Below are 21261 nucleotides of genomic sequence, written 5' to 3'. Positions count from 1 at the left end.
AGGGCAGTGGCTCGTGTATCGCAATAGCATCGGACTTCCAAGTGACTTGCGTTGGCATTACAGGTCGAAGTTTCGGAGTGCAAGAGAAAGTAGGAGCGAAGTGATCTATCTCTTTCACGTGATTGATTTTTATTTATTTATTCCGTTTAAATAGAAAACGCATTAAGGAATCATTTTTATGTTGATGAAGTCCCACCGGGTGTGGGACGTAGAAAATAATTGTCCTTTATAGAAAGTGTAAAGAGGTGCACCCAACCATTACTCAGTGGCCAGACGTGAAGGACCTTGATTTTCCTTTCCCCAGCATTTGCAGCCTGTGCGAGGTTGGTGGAAAATGGGCACGCGGATCCACTCGGTCTCTGGACTTATCGTCTCGTTGATATTTACATGTCATCTGATAAATGTAAGTGATCTTTTACATCCTTTTATTTTTAACTTTAATATATTTCTCATGAACAAGATTTTGGTCTAGTTTTCACACTGCTCCACGCACAACCGAAAATTATTTCCTAAAGAAAATTAACTTTCTACTAGGCTACTTTTCAAAACTTTATTACAGTGTAATGCTATTTGTTTCTTGGGTGTTGCGGGGCAAGTATCCCATATATAGCATAGTTGAATATATATGATTCACCACACGCTAATTATACGTGTTCTAAAAAATAATGTGACAAACTAGAATATCGAGTGGAATAGAGCTGATCTAATTCTGTCCATAGAAACAGTCTATTCATAGTCAAGTCTCTCTTCTGTCTACATGCAAAAAAACTTTCTCAATCTTCTGTCTGAACCACACTCATTTCACATGAAACGCTTCAGGAAAACTGGCAGCGTTTGACCATTATTCCATTATTTGCGAATTTATGCAAAGGCTACATAAAACAATAATTGAAAGGATGTGAAAGGACACTGGTCAGAATCTAGATTTGGTTGTTTATTAGTTACTGTGCATTAAAACCAATTTATTGGTAAGCTAGATTGTAACCGCTTTTTTTCTAGGGGGAAATACTGGTGTCTATAACAGGTATCAGCAAACGTGTGTCAATATACTTTGATAATGCCACTTGTTCTTGTATGAATATTCATCAGCATACTTTTAGAACTCGATTCAGTTCTTGTGCTAGTGGCATACTGTTTTCAATTCATTCTAAATGTTCTATGAATATCTCTTCTGATAGAGGTTCACATTGGATCATAAGAATGATGTATGAAATGTATAGTGTAGCCTGGCCCTGTGCTCAAGTGATGTGAATTATAGGAGACAATAACTCCAAGCTTTAAGACAAAACTACAAAACAAGGCTACCCGGACCACCTGCATTGACACTTTTTTGAACTGACTCTCTTGCACTGACTCTATGCCCAAACACTGCCCACTGGACACACCAGTAATTTCAACGTGGAAATTTGGGTAATATTTAGTTGACACATTGATCGATGAGATTTCAACCTATATTCACCCACTCAAAAAGACAGCCAGAAGTTTCTTGAATTCCCAACGTGTTATCACTATGTTTTCAACCATCTAAAAGCACAACCAAATTCCAATGGAAATACAATGTCAGGCATTTTGTATTTATCGAACAATTTAATGTGTTATCACTGTGCTTCGTCTAATAGCACAACCAAATTACCTGGGTTGCAGTTGAGAGTACAAAGTGCAGTGATCAATACTGTTCAAGATTATGCGCAAATTATTATATCAATTGTGAAGGTCTCCACAGACCTCTGACCTTTGCATGCTATTTTGAACATGGATGATTTATATCATTCCATAAGAAGAAATGTAAATTTACTGTCTGTATTGCAAAATGGATATTGAATTGTGTTTGGTTGTCAACGCAACCAAAAATCAACATTTGAAGGAGATGTATCTTTTGTCCCACTGACATAGTCTGGCTTTAATTCCAGTTTGCCTAGAAATTATTTATTGATATGTTGGATTGATGTCTCCATCTCAACCAAGAATCTAATTTGTAGACAAACTGGAATTAAAGCCAGACTAAATCAGTGACACAGATGGAGCTATCCAAGCATAAGATACATCTCCTTCAAATGTTGATAATTGGTTGCGTTGACAACCAAACACAATTCAATATTCAGTTTGTCTACAAATTAATAATTGATATGTCATGTCTCCATCTCAACAAAAAATCTAAGTTCAAGAATAGGACTTAATCTAATCAAACTTTAAATGCACTTTGAATTAAGCTTGATTTGATTTAGTCCTATTCTTTAACTTAGATTTTATTTAGATGGAGAAGTGATTCTGACATGTTAATGATTAACTGGAATATTACATTTGAAATTAACCAAAGCTTGAAACCCTAAGTCTATATTTATTGTCTATTTTTAGTTGAACCCTGGGTTGAATTAAAACAATAGCTGTTGATGACTGTAAATGTTATATAGGCCTAAATAGTATAATTGATGATATATGATTTATAAAGTATGGTTGCATTTAATTTACTGTGTTAAACCTATCTTTTGAAATGACTTTGATAGCAACACTGAATATATTGAATTATTTAGAGATCTCTCAATAATCATTCTCACGATAGCACATAGGTAGTAGTCAGTCACAATTATCAAAGCTAAGCAGGGCTTGGTTAAAATCCTGTTTGGGAGACCAAATTAATAGCTGTAGATAGATCAGCTCTCCAGTAAGAGGTGCTGCCCAGACTATTTTTTCTTCTGATAGTGTTTATAACATTGAAGATCTGACATTGTTTCCAAGTTACAAAGTCAACATATTTTACATTTGTCTATGTTGAAAATGACAGTTTGTTCAGTTTACTTGAGTGGCCTGTGCAGTCCCCAGACCTCAACCCATTGGAGCATCTTTGGGATGAATTGGAACGGGCTGTTCACAGCATGAATGTATCGCCATCCAATCTGCAGCACCTGTGTGATGCCATAACATCAGCGTGGTCCAACATCCCTGCGGAACGTTTCAGACACCTTCTTTAATGCCCCTGGCTGTTTTAGAGGCAAAGAGGGGTTTGGGGGGGGGGGGCTAATAAACTGAGTAAGTGTATATGGGGAAATGCCTAATTTATCATAACCATACAGATAACAAATCCTAATTTCTTTGTTATCTGTATGGTTATGATAAATTAGACATTGTTGCGATCTGTTGGCATATAGATAAATGTGCTCATATTTATTTCCATTGCAGGCCTTGTGTTCTAAAAACAGTATGCTCAAAAGAGTTTGTGCCCAGTGGGTGGTCTCTACCCACACACTGACACATACTTACCCTGACACTCCCAACACACACACACACACACACGCACACGCACACGCACACGCACACGCACACGCACACGCACACGCGCAGTACATATGCCCACAAATGCATACTGACGCCACACACACACACACTTTCACACTCACCACATTCGCTGCTGCTACTTCTCCACATACGCTGCTTCTACAGCTCAGTGTATTATCTATCCTGTTGCCGAGTCCCTTTACCCCTAACTATATGTACATTGCTACCTCAATTACCTCGTACCCCTGCACATAGACTCAGTACTGGCACTCCCTATATATAGACGCTATTTTTACTTGGTATTGTTATTCACTGTGTATTTATTCCTCCTGTCTCTATTTCTATTTGTATGTTATCTTTTTAATATTTATCTTTAACTCTGCATTGTTAGAAAAGGACCCGTAAGTAAGCATTTCACTCTTAGTTTCTACACCAGTTGTTTACGATGTGACAAATAACATTTGATTTGATTTGAGGAGATGGCACTTTATCCCACATGATAAGAATAATTATACCCCTGAGATCATGTCTGGATTCTCATCTATTTTTCATCAAATAGAAAAAGCGGTCAAGGTCTTTCTGTCAGGCACTATTCGGTTTTTAATTTCATCGGAGAATGAGCGTTCTCTTGGAAGCCCTGTCCCAGATACACAATCTAACACCTGTTTGAGATAGTCAATAAACCACAGTAAGCTGAGGGTAACAGACAAAACATGGAACATGTTGATGAGGAGCCCGCTGTCAATCCTGTGGCTTACATGATGATATGGGAAGTCTAAATGTTGTCATGTCCAATTGGCTGAAGTTTGTGTTTTTTCTGTTGTAGTTGAATTTTCAAGCATGTCATGAATCGCTGTCAATGTTCAATTTATTTTTGGGTCTCCATTCAGCGATCATCTGATACATGTTGACTCGCCTGTCTGTATTAGGAGTTGGCTTCCATATAGTTTTACCAGTAACCTCGATGACGACCAAGGATGACAATAGCAACATAATTTAATTATCAGTAGCAGCATCTGTTTCTTGCGTTTTGAGTCTGCACACTGACAGGCTTGACTTTATGTTTCAATTAAGTACATACTGCTGTTGCTGTGGGCTTAGTGCTCAATGGGATCTTTGGGATGTCCCTACCCGAAAACCTTATCCTTAAACCCTACCCTACCCTAACCTTAATCATAACCTTAACCATTTTACATCTCAACTTCAATGGGGTAAGGACTTCCCAAGGATCCCGGATAGAAAGGGCCGTTGTGATGGGGGCCCCCTTCACTCCTCTGGAATGTCAGGGTAAGTCGGATCAATCAACTCAAACAATCAATGTCAATAAAATGGCACATACCAGTTGACTAACTCAATCAACTGCTCTCATCCTGCTATTAACCACCAATACCTTGTATTGGGGATTATTTAAGCATAATAAGTAGAAATTCTTAAATTAAACAATGGAAAAATAGATTAAATTTAAAAAAGTGTGAACTTGTATTGAAAAGGGGATGATGTGTGTAATAACAACAATATAACCTCATATTTTCCTGGTTTACTAGATTTCAGAAATGGGTATAGAAGTGCATTGCTCGATATTCCCTGTTATCCCAAGCCGGTATTTCCTATGTTTTATCGACCCTCCTGTTTTCTCATGACTTGAGAACGTCAATCTTTACGTCATACTTTGGCAAAGCAAGCAGCATCTGTCCAGGATATTGTCAGAGCCACGGTTTTTGATCTGGTTCTGTGCCCGCCCTGACTGCCTGTCATTACGAGCAGTTTGGAGTTGAGGCCACTTGGTTTTCTGGTTGTCTGACATCAGAACTGTGAGCACTGCTGACTATTTTGGCTCTGCGAGCCCTTCCTCCCGGTATGGACTGCAACAGCCACAAGTGTCCCCTGACTTCATTTGGGGTGGCGTGATCCACGCGGGGGAAGGGTGCCCTGGATTCCTGTGACCATAAACAGACTGTGTGCCCATTGTCATAAACCTTGGTCTTTTTTAATCCTATGAAACTCAACCCATTTATTCCCATCTAAATGGTATGCAACATCTTGATATAGCTAATGCCATGTGTGTGGTATATTAAGTAAGCAATGGAGTTTGATTCTGTGTGGTGCTGTTTTGTCACCCCAGATCTGTCTGTACACGTGTGGTGAGATTTAGAAGCTGAGAAGTCAGTTGATGCTTTATTAGGGATAGGCGTCCCGTCAACGTCACGATCGCAGATTTTAGAGAAACAACAAATGCCGGTACATATAAGTGTCTTATATCGGCTGAAAGCTTAAATTCTTGTTAATATAACTGCACTGTCCAATTTACAGTAGCTATTACTGCAAAACAATGTCATGCTATTGTTTGAGGAGAGCTCCTAACAACAAAAACTTTTTTCACCGCGATAGGTTTGATAAATTCACCTCTGAAGGAGGTGAAATGTGTACTTACATTCTGTCACGCCCTGATCGTAGAGATCTTTCTATTCTCTATGTTTGGATGGTCAGGGTGTGACTCGGGTGGGAAACTCTATGTTCTGTGTTTCTGTGTTTTGGCCGGGTATGGTTCTCAATCAGGGACAGCTGTCTATCGTTGTCTCTGATTGGGAATCATACTTAGGCAGCCTTTTTCCTTTTGTATTTTGTGGGTAGTTGTCTTTGTTAGTGGTCTGTATAGCCCTAGTAAGCTTCACGCTCGTTTTTGTTGTTTCTTGTTTTGTCTGCGATATTTATAATAAAGAAAAATGTACGCTTACCAAATGTACGCTTACCACGCTGTACCTTGATTTTCAAGACACATTCTGAAATGTTGCTCTGATTTATCATCCAAAGGGTCCCAGAGATAACACAAAGTGTCGTTTTGTTAGATAAAATCCCGTTTCATATCCCAAAAAGGTCCATATACGTAGCATGCACAATCGATTTTGTATTTCCACTCGTTCAATTTGCAAAGAAAGGAATCTGTGAAAATCTAGCCCTAAACGTTGTTTCAACCCGTCAAATCACATTGGTATTTATTTCCCAGAGATCCTAGAACGTAACCAGACTTCACTATATCATTAAGAGTGTAGTATATCCTATAGGACACCAAATTTGGTCGGAGAGCGACGCCCTCATGGTACGCCGATGACGCGGGCGGTCTTCACTTGATTGACTGTAACTTTGTCAAATAAGCACCAATCAGGGTCAAACAAAGCTAGCTAGATAGCGAATGAGCTGGGCTTTACGGGAGTAAATGGAATCTGTAGCAAAATGTTGCTGCTAACCTTGTGCGACAGCAAGCCTTTTCCTTTTGGACAGAAATGATAAGGATATGGAGATTTATGAAGTTATGGGCCCAGTTAACTGGGCGTTTTGCAAATGTTGAACTTATAATAGGGCTACTAATACTGGAAAAGCTAAATCAATGTCCAAGTATACAGATTTGAGGATTTTCTTGCAGAAAAATGTAATGTGAATGTAAATGTTGCCCAAATGTACCTGGGTGACTTCACACTAAAGCTCATGTAGTTTGCTCATACTTCAATTTATCAGTCTGAAACACACTGCTACCATCTTGTGGACACCATTGGAATTACAACCAGAGTGATGGACCTTTCTGTTGCATTTCAAAGATGGTGTTAGAAAAAAAAGAAGAAAAAAAACGGTTGTATTTTCTTCTACCAGATCTATTGTGTTATATTCTTCGACATTCCATTCACATGTCCACAAACTTCAAAGTGTTTCCTTTCAAATGGTACCAATAATATGCATATCCTTGCTTCAGGGCCTGAGCTACAGGCAGTTAGATTTGGGTATGTCATTTTAGGAAAATTGAAAAAAGGGGGCTATCCCTAAGAAGATTTATAGCTGTGATCCTTTAATCAAATCAAATCAAATCAAATTGTATTGGTCACATACACATATTTAGCAGATGTTATTGCAGGTGTAGCAACATGCTTTATACAATGGTCTGACTGCTACCCACACAGTTTAAGCTATGCACTTCAGACACATGTTAGGGATGCAAATTCCCAAATTCTGTATTGACTAGTTATTTGTTCTCCATTGACTAGCTACTTGTTGTTACGAGCTACCTGTTTTGATGAGCAACCTGTTCTGACTATCTACCTGTTCTGTATTGACTAGCTACTTGAGGTGCGTTCAGCAAATTAAATAGTTGTGAATGTTAGCTAAGTGTTAGCCGCGACTGTTCACTAACGTTAGCTAACAGTCTGAGAAGGTAATGTGCGGCGAACGTAAGTGTCTGTATCCGGTCTAAACTGAAGCTAAAAATAATCAAGTGGCCATGTACAGTTGAAGTCAGAAGTTTACATACATACACCTTAGACAAATACATTTAAACTCTGTTTTCACAATTCCTGACATTCAATCCTAGTAAAAATTCCCTGTCTTAGGTCAGTTAGGATCACCACTTAATTTTAAGAATGTAAAATGTCAGAAAAATAGTAGAGAGAATTATTTCTTTCAGGTTTTATTTCTTTCATCACATTCCCAGTGGGTCAGAAGTTTACATACACTCAATTAGTATTTGGTAGCATTTCCTTTAAATTGTTTAACTTGGGTCAAATGTTTTGGGTAGCCTTCCACAAGCTTCCCCATAACATGATGCTGCCACCCCATGCTTCACGGTTGGGATGGTGTTCTTCAGCTTGCAAGCCTCCCCCGTTTTCCTCCAAACATAACGATGGTCATTATGGCCAAACAGTTCTATTTTTGTTTCATCAGACCATAGGACATTTCTCCAAAAAGTAAGATCTTTGTTCCGATGTGCAGTTGCAAACAGTAGTCTGGCTTTTTTATGATGGTTTTGGAGCAGTGGCTTCTTCCTTGCTGAGCAGCCTTTCAGGTTATGTCGATATAGGACTCGTTTTAAGGTGGATATAGATACTTTTGTACCTGTTTCCTCCAGAATCTTCACAAGGTCATTTGCTGTTGTCCCCCCTAAGATTTAGATGCACTATTGTAAAGTGACTGTTCCACTGGATGTCATAAGGTGAATGCACCAATTTGTAAGTCGCTCTGGATAAGAGCGTCTGCTAAATGACTTAAATGTAAATGTCTTAAATGTTCTGGGATTGATTTGCACTTTTCGCACCAAAGTACGTTCATCTCTAGGAGACAGAACGTGTCTCCTTCCTGAGCGGTATGACGACTGCGTGGTCCCATGGTGATTAATACTTGCGGACTATTGTTTGTACAGATGAATTGCTCCCAAGGATGAACCAGAGTTGTGGAGGTCTACACATTTTTTTGTGAGGTCTTTGATTTTCACATGATGTCAAGCAAAGAGTCACTGAGTTTGAAGGTAGGCCTTGAAATACATCCACAGGTACACCTCCAATTGACTCAAATGATGTCAATTAGCCTATCCGAGGCTTCTAAAGCCATGATAGAATTTTCTGGAATTTTCCAAGCTGTTTAAAGACAGAGTCAACTTCGTGTACGGTATGTAAACTTCTGAACCACTGGAATTGTGATACAGAGAATTATAAGTGAAATAATCTGTCTGTAAACAATTGTTGGAGAAATTACTTGTGTCATGCACAGAGTAGATGTCCTAACCGACCAAAACCATAGTTTATTAACCAGAAATTTGTGGAGTGGTTTGAAAAATGAGTTTTAATGACTCCAACCTAAGTGTATGTAAACTTCCGACTTCAACTTTAGACTTTCTTTTATATTTAGTAGGAATAGCCAAGTCATTTTGAGTTTGCATATTGTTGCTAAAAAGCCACAGTAATCCTTGCAAAAAGTAGCCATTTGATGTTTCACTGTAACATTTTGGAATGTTCATTCAAATCATTCAACCGAAATTGTTACTCTGGCAACATGTTCGCTGCAAAGAGAAGCCTTGTTGAACTATTCTCTATTGACTAGCTACCTGTTCTGACTAGCTACCTGTTCTCTCTTGACTAGCTACTTCAGTGAAGAGCCACACAATAAGGAACCCAGCCAGGGTCTCTGAAGCACAGCAGAGCAAACAGCAGCCACACCATCACCGTTTAGAAAGTTGGGCCCCAAGAACTTCAGCTATGTGGGTGAAGACAAAGACTCCAGCCACCCAAGTCATAGACTGTTCTCTCTACTACCACATGGCAAGCAGTACCAATGCACCAAGTCTAGAACCGACAGGATCCTAAACAGTTTCTACCCCCAAGCCATAAGACTGCTAAATAGGTAGTTAAATAGTTAACCAAATATCTACCCAGACTGTCTACGTTGACCCTTTTTGCACTCATTCTTTTGACTCATCACATACAGTGCCTTCAGAAAGTATTCATACCCCTGGACTTATTCCACATTTTGTTGTGTTACAGCCTGAATTCAACATGTATTAAATTGATTTAGTTTCTTACCCATCTACATACAATACTCCATAATTACAAAGTAAAAACATGTTTTTAGAAATGTTTGCAAATTTATTGCAAATTAATTACAGAAGTATCTAATTTACTTAAGATTTCATACTCCTGAGTAAATACATTTTAGAATCACCTTTGGCAGTGATATCAGCTGTGAGTCTTTCTGGGTAAGTCTCTAACAGCTTTGCACACCTGGATTGTACAATATTTGCACATGGTTGTTTTACAATTCTTAAAGCTCTGTCAAGTCGCTTGTTGATTTCTTTTCCCCCCTTTTTTTTCTTTCACCTTTATTTAACCAGGTAGGCCAGCTGAGAACAAGTTCTCATTTACAACTGTGACCTGGCCAAGATAAAGCAAAACCGTGTGACAAAAACAACAACACATAAACAAACGTGCAGTCAATTAAACAATAGAAAAATCTATGTACAGTGTGTGCAAATGTAGAAGATTAGGGCGGGAAGGCAATAAATAGGCCATAGAGGCGAAATAATTACAATTTAGCATTAGATGATGTGCAAGTAGAGATACTGGGGTGCAAAAGAGCAACAAGATAAATAACAATATGGGATGAGGTAGTTGGGTGTGCTATTTACAGATTGGATGTGTACAGGGAAGCTGCTCTGACAGCTGATGCTTAAAGTTAGAGAGGGAGATATAAGTCTCCAGCTTCAGTGATTTTTGCAATTCGTTCCAGTCATTGGCAGCAGAGAACTGGAAGGAAAGGCGGCCAAAGTAAGTGTTGGCTTTGGGGATGACCAGTGAAATATACCTGCTGGATACCTGTTGATCATTGCTAGACAGCCATTTTCAAGTCTTGCCATAGATTTCCGAGCTAATTTAAATCTGAACTGCAACTTGGCCACTCAGGAACATTCAATGTTGTCTTGGTAAGCAACTCCAGTGTATATTTGTTCCTTGTGTTTAAGGTTATTGTCCTCCTGAAAGGCGAGTTTGCTTCCCAGTATCTGTTGGAAAGCAGACTGCACCAGGTTTTGCTCGAGGATTTTGACTGTGATTAGCTCTATTCCATTTCTTTTCAACCTACAAGACTCCCTAGTCCTTGCTGATGACAAGCATATCCATAACACAATGCCGCCACCACCATGCTTGAAAATGTGAAGAGTAATTACTTAGTGATGTGATGTGTTTGATTTACCCAAATGTAAGACATGAAGTACATTTCTTTGCCATTTTTTTGCCATTTTACTTATGTGCTTTGTTGCAGAAATTATGCATGTTTTGGAATATTTGTATTCTGTACAGGCTTCATTTAGGTTAGTATTGTGGAGTAACTGCAACATTCTTGATCCATCCTCAGTTTTCTCCTATCACAGCCATTAAACTCTGTAACTGTTTTAAAGTCACCATTGGCCTCATGGTGAAATCCCTGAGCGGTTTCCTTCCTCTCCGGCAACTGAATTAGGAAGGACGCTTGTATCTTTGTAGTGACTGGGTGTATTGATACACCATCCAAAGTGTAATTAATCACTTGCTCAACACCATGCTCAAAGGGATATTCATTGTCTGCTTTTTTCCCTACCAATCTACCAATAGGTGCCCTTCTTTGCAAGGCATTGGAAAACCTCCCTGGTCTTTGTGGTTGAATCTGTGTTTTGAAATTCACAGCTCGACTGAGGGACCTTACAGATAATTGTATGTGTGAGGTACAGAGATGAGGTTGTCATTCAAAAATCAAGGTAAACACCATTATTGCACACATAGTGAGTCCATGCAACTTATTGTGTCACTTGTTAAGCACATTTTTCCTCCTGAGCTTATTTAGGTTTGCCATAACAAAGGGGTTGAATACTTATTGACTCAAGACATTTCAGCTTTTCATTTTTAATAAATTAATACACATTTCTAAAAACGTAATTCCACTTTGATATTATGGGGTACTGCGTGTAGGCCAGTGAACAACATCTCAATTGAATCCATTTTAAATTCAGGCTGTAAAACAACAAAATGTGGAAAAAGTCAAAGGGTGTGAGTACTTTCAGAAGGCTCTATACGCTGCTGCTACTGTTAATTATCTATCCTATTGCCTAGTTACTTTATTCATACCTATATCTACCTCAATTATCTCGTTCGTAACCCTGCATGTCAACTCGTTACTCACCCTGTGTATATAGCAAAGTTATCTTCCTCATGTTATTATTTTTCTGCATTGTTGGGAAGAGCCTGTAAGTAAGCATTTTACTTTTAGCCTACACCTGTTGTTTACGAAGCATGTGACAAATCAAATTTGATTTGACTTGACTTGGCTTGACAAACATTGCATTGTTGAGTTAGTCCCCCCCCCAAGAGGGGAAGGATGCCATCTTGTCTCAGAGGACAATGCTATTGTGAAGTGGCTGGTTGGCCCCGGCCTCCTCAAACACACACACACACACGTTTTGTACTTCCTATCCTCCTGGGGACGAAACGTTTTATTTCCATTCAAATCCTATTTTCCCTAACCCTTCCCATAACTCTAAACTTATCCTTAACCCTAAACCTAACCACTAACCCCTTACCTAACCCTAATTCTAACCCTGAACCTAACCACTAAGCTTAAAATAGCCATTTTCCTCACGATGGAGAATTTGCTTAGTTTTACTGTTTTACTTTTGGAGTTTTTTAAGACCCAATACACACACACACACACACACGCACGCGCACACGCACACACACACACACACACACACACACACACACACACACACACACACACACACACACACACACACACACACACACACACACACACACACACACACACACACACACACACACACACACACACACAGGATGGTTACAGCGGTTACGACTCTGAACCTGACTTTTTGTGTTCTGTAGTCAGGTTTCTACATGATTTATTCACTACAGAGATTCTCCTGCACCTTGGGGATAAACCTTTCAATTCATGGTTCTCATGCAATTGTGCCTTTCATCTTGTTTAAGTTTATTATAGCTTGAGGCATAACTTGATTCAACTTGTAACAAAGAATCTGCTTTTACTATTCATTCATTAATTCATTCACACAGACGATTCTTTCTCAGTTGTCTGATAGCAAAACAATGGGTTCTTGCGAGCAGCGAAGTATTCAAGATTCACAGTTAATACCGTTTTCTTTACAATCCCTTTGGCACTAATTTCAGAACCTTGTGGTCATTTTTCAAAACTCTAGACACAAAACTCAAAACGGTCATCACTCGTAACACAGGCTGTCCAACGTTCAAAACGTTGCATTGTGCATTCATATCTTTAAATAAACCTTGCACTTGCAGAATCATTGGTTCAGAAAACTCATTTATCATGAAATACCATAGGAACAATAATTTAGATCCCCCCCCCCCACACACAAGATACCGATAGTTTCACTGTGTAGTTGTTCGTTCAATCATTAAATATTGTAGTACAAAATATGTCACATGTTTCATTATGCTACTACACGTGAATACATCACTGTAAAAGGACTAGTAGAGAGAATACTACAGACACAGTGGAATCATTGAACAAAATATGAAATTTATTGATGAAATCCAATACAATCACAAAATAGGTTTCAAAAATAATTAGCTACAAAATAAGAAAAAAACTACAGTAAAACATCACTGCAGTGTTCCTCACCTGGCTTACTGTAAAACATCACTGCAGTGTTCCTCACCTGGCTTACTGTAAAACATCACTGCAGTGTTCCTCACCTGGCTTACTGTAAAACATCACTGCAGTGTTCCTCACCTGGCTTACTGTAAAACATCACTGCAGTGTTCCTCACCTGGTTTACTGTAAAACATCACTGCAGTGTTCCTCACCTGGCTTACTGTAAAACATCACTGCAGTGTTCCTCACCTGGCTTACTGTAAAACATCACTGCAGTGTTCCTCACCTGGCTTACTGTAAAATATCACTGCAGTGTTCCTCACCTGGCTTACTGTAAAACATCACTGCAGTGTTCCTCACCTGGCTTACTGTAAAACATCAACTGCAGTGTTCCTCACCTGGTTTACTGTAAAACATCAACTGCAGTGTTCCTCACCTGGCTTACTGTAAAAATCAAAACAAAGGATTGATTACTGTACTTTTATATTTCCATCAACCCTATTTTGTGGTTTTGGCCACAGGTTCTCATCCACATCACAATTTATGTTTTAATTAGTCAAACATCTTGGGAAGAATCTTCGGGCGAATCCAGGCCTGACACTGGTCTGCTGTGATGTCATTGTATGCGTCATCCATAGCCAGGAGAAGGGTGGCTTGTTCGTGAGGGCGCCTATCATATACATTCCACCTCCACGTGGAGAAAAAAATCCTCAATCGGGTTAAGGAAAGGAGAGTATGGGGGTAAGTACAGGGTGGTAAATTGTGGATGGGCCTGAAACCATGCTTGCTCCATTTGAGCATGGTGGAACCTGACATTATCCCACACAATGACATAGGTCACGCCATCAGCTCTAAAGACCTGGTTTAGCTCATCAAGGAAGGTTACATTCCAACAGCGAATCATGTGGCTGCCTGCAACTCAATATATAGAGTATATAGGGTAGAGAGCTTTAGATGTTGTTCGACCAAACATTAGAACAGGCAAGATGAGTAATCTAAGCAACTTTGACCGTGGTATGATTGTTGATGGCACACATGGTGATTCCAGCATCTCAGAAACAGCTGCCCTCCTGGGATTTTTACGCACTACAGCCTCTAGAGTTTACAGAGAATGGTGTGATAAACAAACACTTTCAGTGAGCGGCAGTTCTGTGGGCAAAAACACCTTTTTAATGAGAGAGGTCAGAGGAGAATGTCCAGACTCATTCAAGCTAACAAAAGGCCACCAATGCTCAAATAACAGCTGTTTAAAACAGTGTTGTGTAGAAGGGCATCTCTTAACGTACAACACTGTGAATAATTCAGGCTGTTGTGGAGGCAAAAGGGAGTCCTACCCAGTACTAGATAGGTGTACCTAATAAAGTGGCTGGTGAGTGTACAGTATTGTCAAATCTGAAAACATGGTCTGGAAAAGTGGTACATGGGACCATAGAAACAGTGTCTGATAAATAATGATGATGAAATATTACATCCATAGATAATGTAGTCCAATTGGTTCATATTCCATGGTAATTGGTGTCAATGGATCTCCTTATCCTGAAACTTTCATGAACTAAACATGTAATATTGTTTGTCAGTTTCCATAAAACTATATATTAAGGCTAATGCAACAGTTATTATTTTGAGCAGTTGTATCAATTGATAGTTAGATCATTGTAATGAAATAAATAGACAGTCATCTCAGATGTAATGTGTGAATTGCATTTTGAAATGGTTATACTTTGATGTTGAGGTTTGATGTTGTGTTATTTTGAACAGGTGATTTTAGTTCAATGAACAAATTATCTTAGATTTATGTGTATTGAATCCAAGCAATTGGAAATAGTGTCCGTTTTGAAAAATTTGCATTTTGATCATTGGTTGTGAGTTTTGTGTCTAGAGTTTTGAAAAATGACATCAAGGTTCTGAAATTAGTGCCCCAGTGTGTAACGACGTTCGTCTGTTGTAAGAAGAGAGTCAGACCGAAATGCAGCGTGTAGGTTACTCATGACTTTAATGAAAGTATCGCGGTACATGAAAATAACTGAATTACGAAAACAACAAACGAAACGTGAAACTAATTACAGCCTATCTGGTGACTACTACACAGAGACAGGAACAAACACCCACAAAATACAAAGCGAAACTCAGGCTGCCTAAATACGGTTCCCAATCAGAGACAACGATAAGCACCTGACTCCAATTGAGAATCGCCTCAGGCAGCCAAGCCTAACTAGACACACCCCTAATCATACACAATCCCAATTAATACAAACCCCAATACGAAACACAACATATAAACCCATGTCACACCCTGGCCTACCCAAACATATACCAAAAACACAAAATACAATGACCAAGGCGTGACACAGTGATTGTATAAAACTGTAAATCAAATGCTTTGTTTTGTCACTCAGCTCAACAAACAAGCATCTTAGTCCTCTTCTCACAATGCAGCGTGTTCTGCGGTTGTGGGTGTGGTGGGGAGGGTGTGCTTGGCTTTCATGTGTTTCACTTCCGTGTCAGATGGAGGGGCAGATTCCAAACACAGCTGCACTTCAGCTGGTACAGGACGGAGCATGTGCTGACATAAGCAGGAGCAGCACACATACTCCTCTTCCTGTGCCGCCTGTCTTGCTTGATGCAACAGGAGACCCCAGTGTTTCCCCTTGGTTATTTTTCCAGCAGCGGTGGCAAAGAGAGTGGGGTGAGAAAAATATCTGTTTCAAAGCTAATTTCCTGCAATTATACACATAGTGCCATGCTTATACCATGTTCTTATGCTATCTGATTAACTCAGACGTTATAAAAAAATCAACGTGGGCCTCATAACATGCCAGTTTTGGAATTTTACATTCTCCCTGACTGTCTTGTTTGTTTTTGCACCTTATACCACCCACCACTGCGACTTGTATGCTCTAGTTGGCTGGCCCTCACTACATATTCGTCGCCAGACCCACTGGCTCCAGGTCATCTACAAGTCCATGCTAGGTAAAGCTCCGCCTTATCTCAGTTCACTGGTCACGATGGCAACACCCATCCGTAGCACGCGCTCCAGCAGGTGTATCTCACTGATCATCCCTAAAGCCAACACATCATTTGGCCGCCTTTCGTTCCAGTACTCTGCTGCCTGTGACTGGAACGAATTGCAAAAATCGCTGAAGTTGGAGACTTTTATCTCCCTCACCAACTTCAAACATCAGCTATCCGAGCAGCTAACCGATCGCTGCAGCTGTACATAGTCTATAGGAAAATAGCCCACCCATTTTCACCTACCTCATTCCCATACTGTCTTTTATACTGTTTTTATTTATTTATTTTTCTGCTCTTTTGCACACCAATATCTCTACCTGTACATGACCATCTGATCATTTATCACTCCAGTGTTAATCTGCAAAACTGTATTATTCGCCTACCTCCTCATGCCTTTTGCACACATTGTATATAGACTGCCCATTTTTTTCTACTGTGTTATTGACTTGTTAATTGTTTATTCCATGTGTAACTCTGTGTTGTCTGTTCACACTGCTATGCTTTATCTTGGCCAGGTCGCAGTTGCAAATGAGAACTTGTTCTCAACTAGCCTACCTGGTTAAATAAAGGTGAAATAAAAAATAAAATAAAAAATATTTTCAGATTGTTAGTTAAAGATGATATTATTTAAAACTATGTAGCTCCATGATCTTTTCTACATACATATCGGATTTTAGTCCTTTAACTCCACACTGAAAATGTTCACAATTTTTTTCTCAAAACATATATCCATATATTTCCATTTTGTTTTTATAAATCATATCTTTTGGAGTGGTGGCAAAAATGTAGCAGTGGAGGCCCACCGGTGTAAATGAATATCGGGTTGTCACTGGCCCCTGAGAAACCCTGTTTCCCCTTCTTCCCCATTCTCCGTTTCCATCTCTTAACCCCAGATTTAAAAACAAATTATATTTAACCTTTATTTAACTAGGCAAGTCCCTCTCTTAACCTCAGATCTTTGCTTGGCTCTTTTTTGGAACACACATCATCCTAAACTATATGTCACACTTCAGTACATTGCTGTGATGATGTGGGCAGAAAGCCTCCTCTCCTCATTACATGTGGAGTTATGCTGGATTACAGGCCTATAAGGTTCAAGAGCAAATGTTTACTATAAACCTTAAATAAAGGTTAATGGTGTCAATGGCCTCAGATCGGCCTAACTGACATAAACAGTCTAAATAAATACTCTTGATTCCAAATACCTGCTTTATTTAGTGCTGATTCAGCTTGAGTGAAGAAGCTTTAGTCTAGATGGATTCTTCCTCATTCATCTTTTATGGAACTATGTTTGTCAGTCAGAGAGCCAATTGAGTTCAGGCTGAGGTCACTGGCTGGAGGCATCATAGAGAGAAACTACTCCTGTGTCCCAAATGGCTCCCTATTCCCTATAAAGTGCACTACTTTTGACCAAAACCTTATGGACCCTGGTCAAAGTAGGGGACTATATAGGAGATAGAGTGCCATTTGGGATGTTGCCTTTGTATTGTGCTGGGAGGCGTTCTCTCCCGGTTTTCTCTGCCTGTCTCTTGGCCCTCCACTTATTGGAGATTCATTGAAATGCTAAGTTAGTATGGCACTTTCCCCTTTGAAGGCACTTTATCATCATCTGTGTTCTTTAGAATCGTCCTCATTGTTTTTTTACACTGGCATTGACGTTAAGCCATTTGAATGCTCTGCTGATTTTCAAGAGGAGTTCGTGTATTGTTATATGAATCCTCCCTAGTTGTAGCCTTCCCTACTCTGCAGCACTGAAGAGGGTTAGTTACCCTATTTACCAAGGCTTCTATGGTTATAGAAATTATGTTTTTGGAGCCTCTATTTTTTTGTCAAAAGTACATTATTTAGAAAATATTGTTATTTTTCAATCTTTCCATTTGTTAATGCCTAGCTTTACCCTGTCGTCCAGAGGTGTGTATATCACGCCTTCCGTTGTTGTTTCTTATCTACAGAACGGGTCATTCCCAAACCCCTGAACTGGTTCTAAGGCCCATGCCTTCCTTTCCTTCAATGTCTGACAAGCCCCTGCCTGTCTTGAGAAGAAAAGCTCTATTGTTTTTCAAGTATTTTTATTTTCTTAACCCCAATATGATGCACATTCTCCCAGGGTGTTATTAATATGATGCACATTCTCCCAGGGTGTTATTAATATGATGCACATTCTCCCAGGGTGTTATTAATATGATGCACATTCTCCCAGGGTGTTATTAATATGATGCACATTCTCCCAGGGTGTTATTAATATGATGAACATTCTCCCAGGGTGTTATTAATATGATGCACATTCTCCCAGGGTGTTATTAATATGATGCACATTCTCCCAGGGTGTTATTAATATGATGCACATTCTCCCAGGGTGTTATTAATATGATGCACATTCTCCCAGGGTGTTATTAATATGATGCACATTCTCCCAGGGTGTTATTAATATGATGCACATTCTCCCAGGGTGTTATTAATATGATGCACATTCTCCCAGGGTGTTATTAATATGATGCACATTCTCCCAGGGTGTTATTAATTTGATGAACATTCTCCCAGGGTGTTATTAATATGATGCACATTCTCCCAGGGTGTTATTAATATGATGCACATTCTCCCAGGGTGTTATTAATATGATGCACATTCTCCCAGGGTGTTATTAATATGATGCACATTCTCCCAGGGTGTTATTAATATGTTGCACATTCTCCCAGGGTGTTATTAATATGATGCACATTCTCCCAGGGTGTTATTAATATGATACACATTCTCCCAGGGTGTTATTAATATGATGCACATTCTCCCAGGGTGTTATTAATATGATGCACATTCTCCCAGGGTGTTATTAATATGATGCACATTCTCCCAGGGTGTTATTAATATGATGCACATTCTCCCAGGGTGTTATTAATATGATGCACATTCTCCCAGGGTGTTATTAATATGATGCACATTCTCCCAGGGTGTTATTAATATGATGCACATTATCCCAGGGTGTTATTAATATGATGCAAATTCTCCCAGGGTGTTATTAATATGATACACATTCTCCCAGGGTGTTATTAATATGTTGCACATTCTCCCAGGGTGTTATTAATATGATGCACATTCTCCCAGGGTGTTATTAATATGATGCACATTCTCCCAGGGTGTTATTAATATGATGCACATTCTCCCAGGGTGTTATTAATATGATGCACATTCTCCCAGGGTGTTATTAATATGATGCACATTCTCCCAGGGTGTTATTAATATGATGCACATTCTCCCAGGGTGTTATTAATATGATGCACATTCTCCCAGGGTGTTATTAATATGATGCACATTCTCCCAGGGTGTTATTAATATGATGCACATTCTCCCAGGGTGTTATTAATATGATGCACATTCTCCCAGGGTGTTATTAATATGATGCACATTCTCCCAGGGTGTTATTAATATGATGCACATTCTCCCAGGGTGTTATTAATATGATGCACATTCTCCCAGGGTGTTATTAATATGATGCACATTCTCCCAGGGTGTTATTAATATGATGCACATTCTCCCAGGGTGTTATTAATATGTTGCACATTCTCCCAGGGTGTTATTAATATGATGCACATTCTCCCAGGGTGTTATTAATATGATGCACATTCTCCCAGGGTGTTATTAATATGATGCACATTCTCCCAGGGTGTTATTAATATGATGCACATTCTCCCAGGGTGTTATTAATATGATGAACATTCTCCCAGGGTGTTATTAATATGATGCACATTCTCCCAGGGTGTTATTAATATGTTGCACATTCTCCCAGGGTGTTATTAATATGATGCACATTCTCCCAGGGTGTTAGTAATATGTTGCACATTCTCCCAGGGTGTTATTAATATGATGCACATTCTCCCAGGGTGTTATTAAACCATTGGTGTCCAGCGAGAAAGACAAGCAGAAGGAATGTAGCTGCCCCTTGGTTATTATGCCTCACTGCAAAAGGAAGAAAGATAAACAAGAGGGGGAAATGACTTGTTACTTCTGCTTACTGTATGTTGTATTTTATTTAACTGGGAGTGTGGGCCTCTGTTGATACTGTGAGTGACAACTTTTTATCCTGCCTGTGAAAAGTAATACTTTATTAAATACTCTGCTTTATACAATCCTATCTTTTTCAATGTAAATGGCAAAAACCTTTATAATAACTTGCATACTATTGTTGATGAATGCCAAATACAAAACGTTTCTCCTGAGTTTGCGCCTCACCCAGTACATTTGACATAATGGGCGCATTCAGAACACTAACTGTAACGTTCAGTGCTCGTGCACTGTTGGCAAACAGGTATCTTTTGAAGCCCCTGCCAAAATATGTCTCAGTTTGCCTCTGTGTAACCCCGTAGCCCTGCGCCTGGAAGTGTTCAGCTCTCTAGTCGGCACCCAGGGCCTCTCCTCTGCACCTCCCTCAGCCTTTTTCAGCCTGCCCTACAGAGGCCAACTAGAGAGAACAGCTAGGAGATAAACCTCTGAGGCCAGCAGGAGTCTGCTCTGTGTTAGCATGTCAACAGCCTCCCCATTGGGAATTAACAATTCAACCTCCTCCCTTCTGGGTGGTGGAAAGCATCTCAGAGACAGAGAGGGAGAATGGTGAAAGTGTGTAAAACATGCTGTCTCTCTCTCTCTCTCTCTCTCTCTCTCTCTCTCTCTCTCTCTCTCTCTCTCTCTCTCTCTCTCTCTCTCTCTCTCTCTCTCTCTCTCTCTCTCTCTCTCTCTCTCTCTCTCTCCTCTCTCTAGTCTCTACAGAATATACCTTATGCCTTGCTGTTGGTATATGCATTGTGCTGGGGCTCTAGTGGGGTTGGGGTAGGCCACAGTAGTATGAAGGACGGTTCAAATTTGGTTGTGCTCAGCTCACTTTCTGGCTGTATCTCCAACTCCTAGCCACCTGTTCATGATTTTCCTCCCTGTGTGATTTAACTCACTGCACACAACCCTCCAGTACATCCTGAAAAACTAGGGAGGAAATCTGGGCAAGTGATTGGTCTCATCATGAGGTATATTTAGAGCAACAGGCGACAGAGGGTTGGG

General features: G+C 39.7%; 1 protein-coding gene across 1 annotated transcript in view; it reads left to right on the top strand.

The window, feature by feature from the left end:
• The window catches only part of hspg2 (heparan sulfate proteoglycan 2), a 225051-nt gene continuing 203790 nt past the window's right edge, over window positions 1-21261 (top strand). The window contains 1 exon segment of the mRNA XM_046344359.1: window positions 1-403. Within this exon segment, the coding sequence (XP_046200315.1) occupies window positions 335-403 (69 nt within the window). The 5' untranslated portion in view covers window positions 1-334.

Source organism: Oncorhynchus gorbuscha, linkage group LG03 (genome assembly GCF_021184085.1).
Source record: "Oncorhynchus gorbuscha isolate QuinsamMale2020 ecotype Even-year linkage group LG03, OgorEven_v1.0, whole genome shotgun sequence".
In the NCBI taxonomy this organism is placed as follows: domain Eukaryota; kingdom Metazoa; phylum Chordata; class Actinopteri; order Salmoniformes; family Salmonidae; genus Oncorhynchus; species Oncorhynchus gorbuscha.
This window is presented reverse-complemented; position numbering and strand designations above follow the sequence as displayed.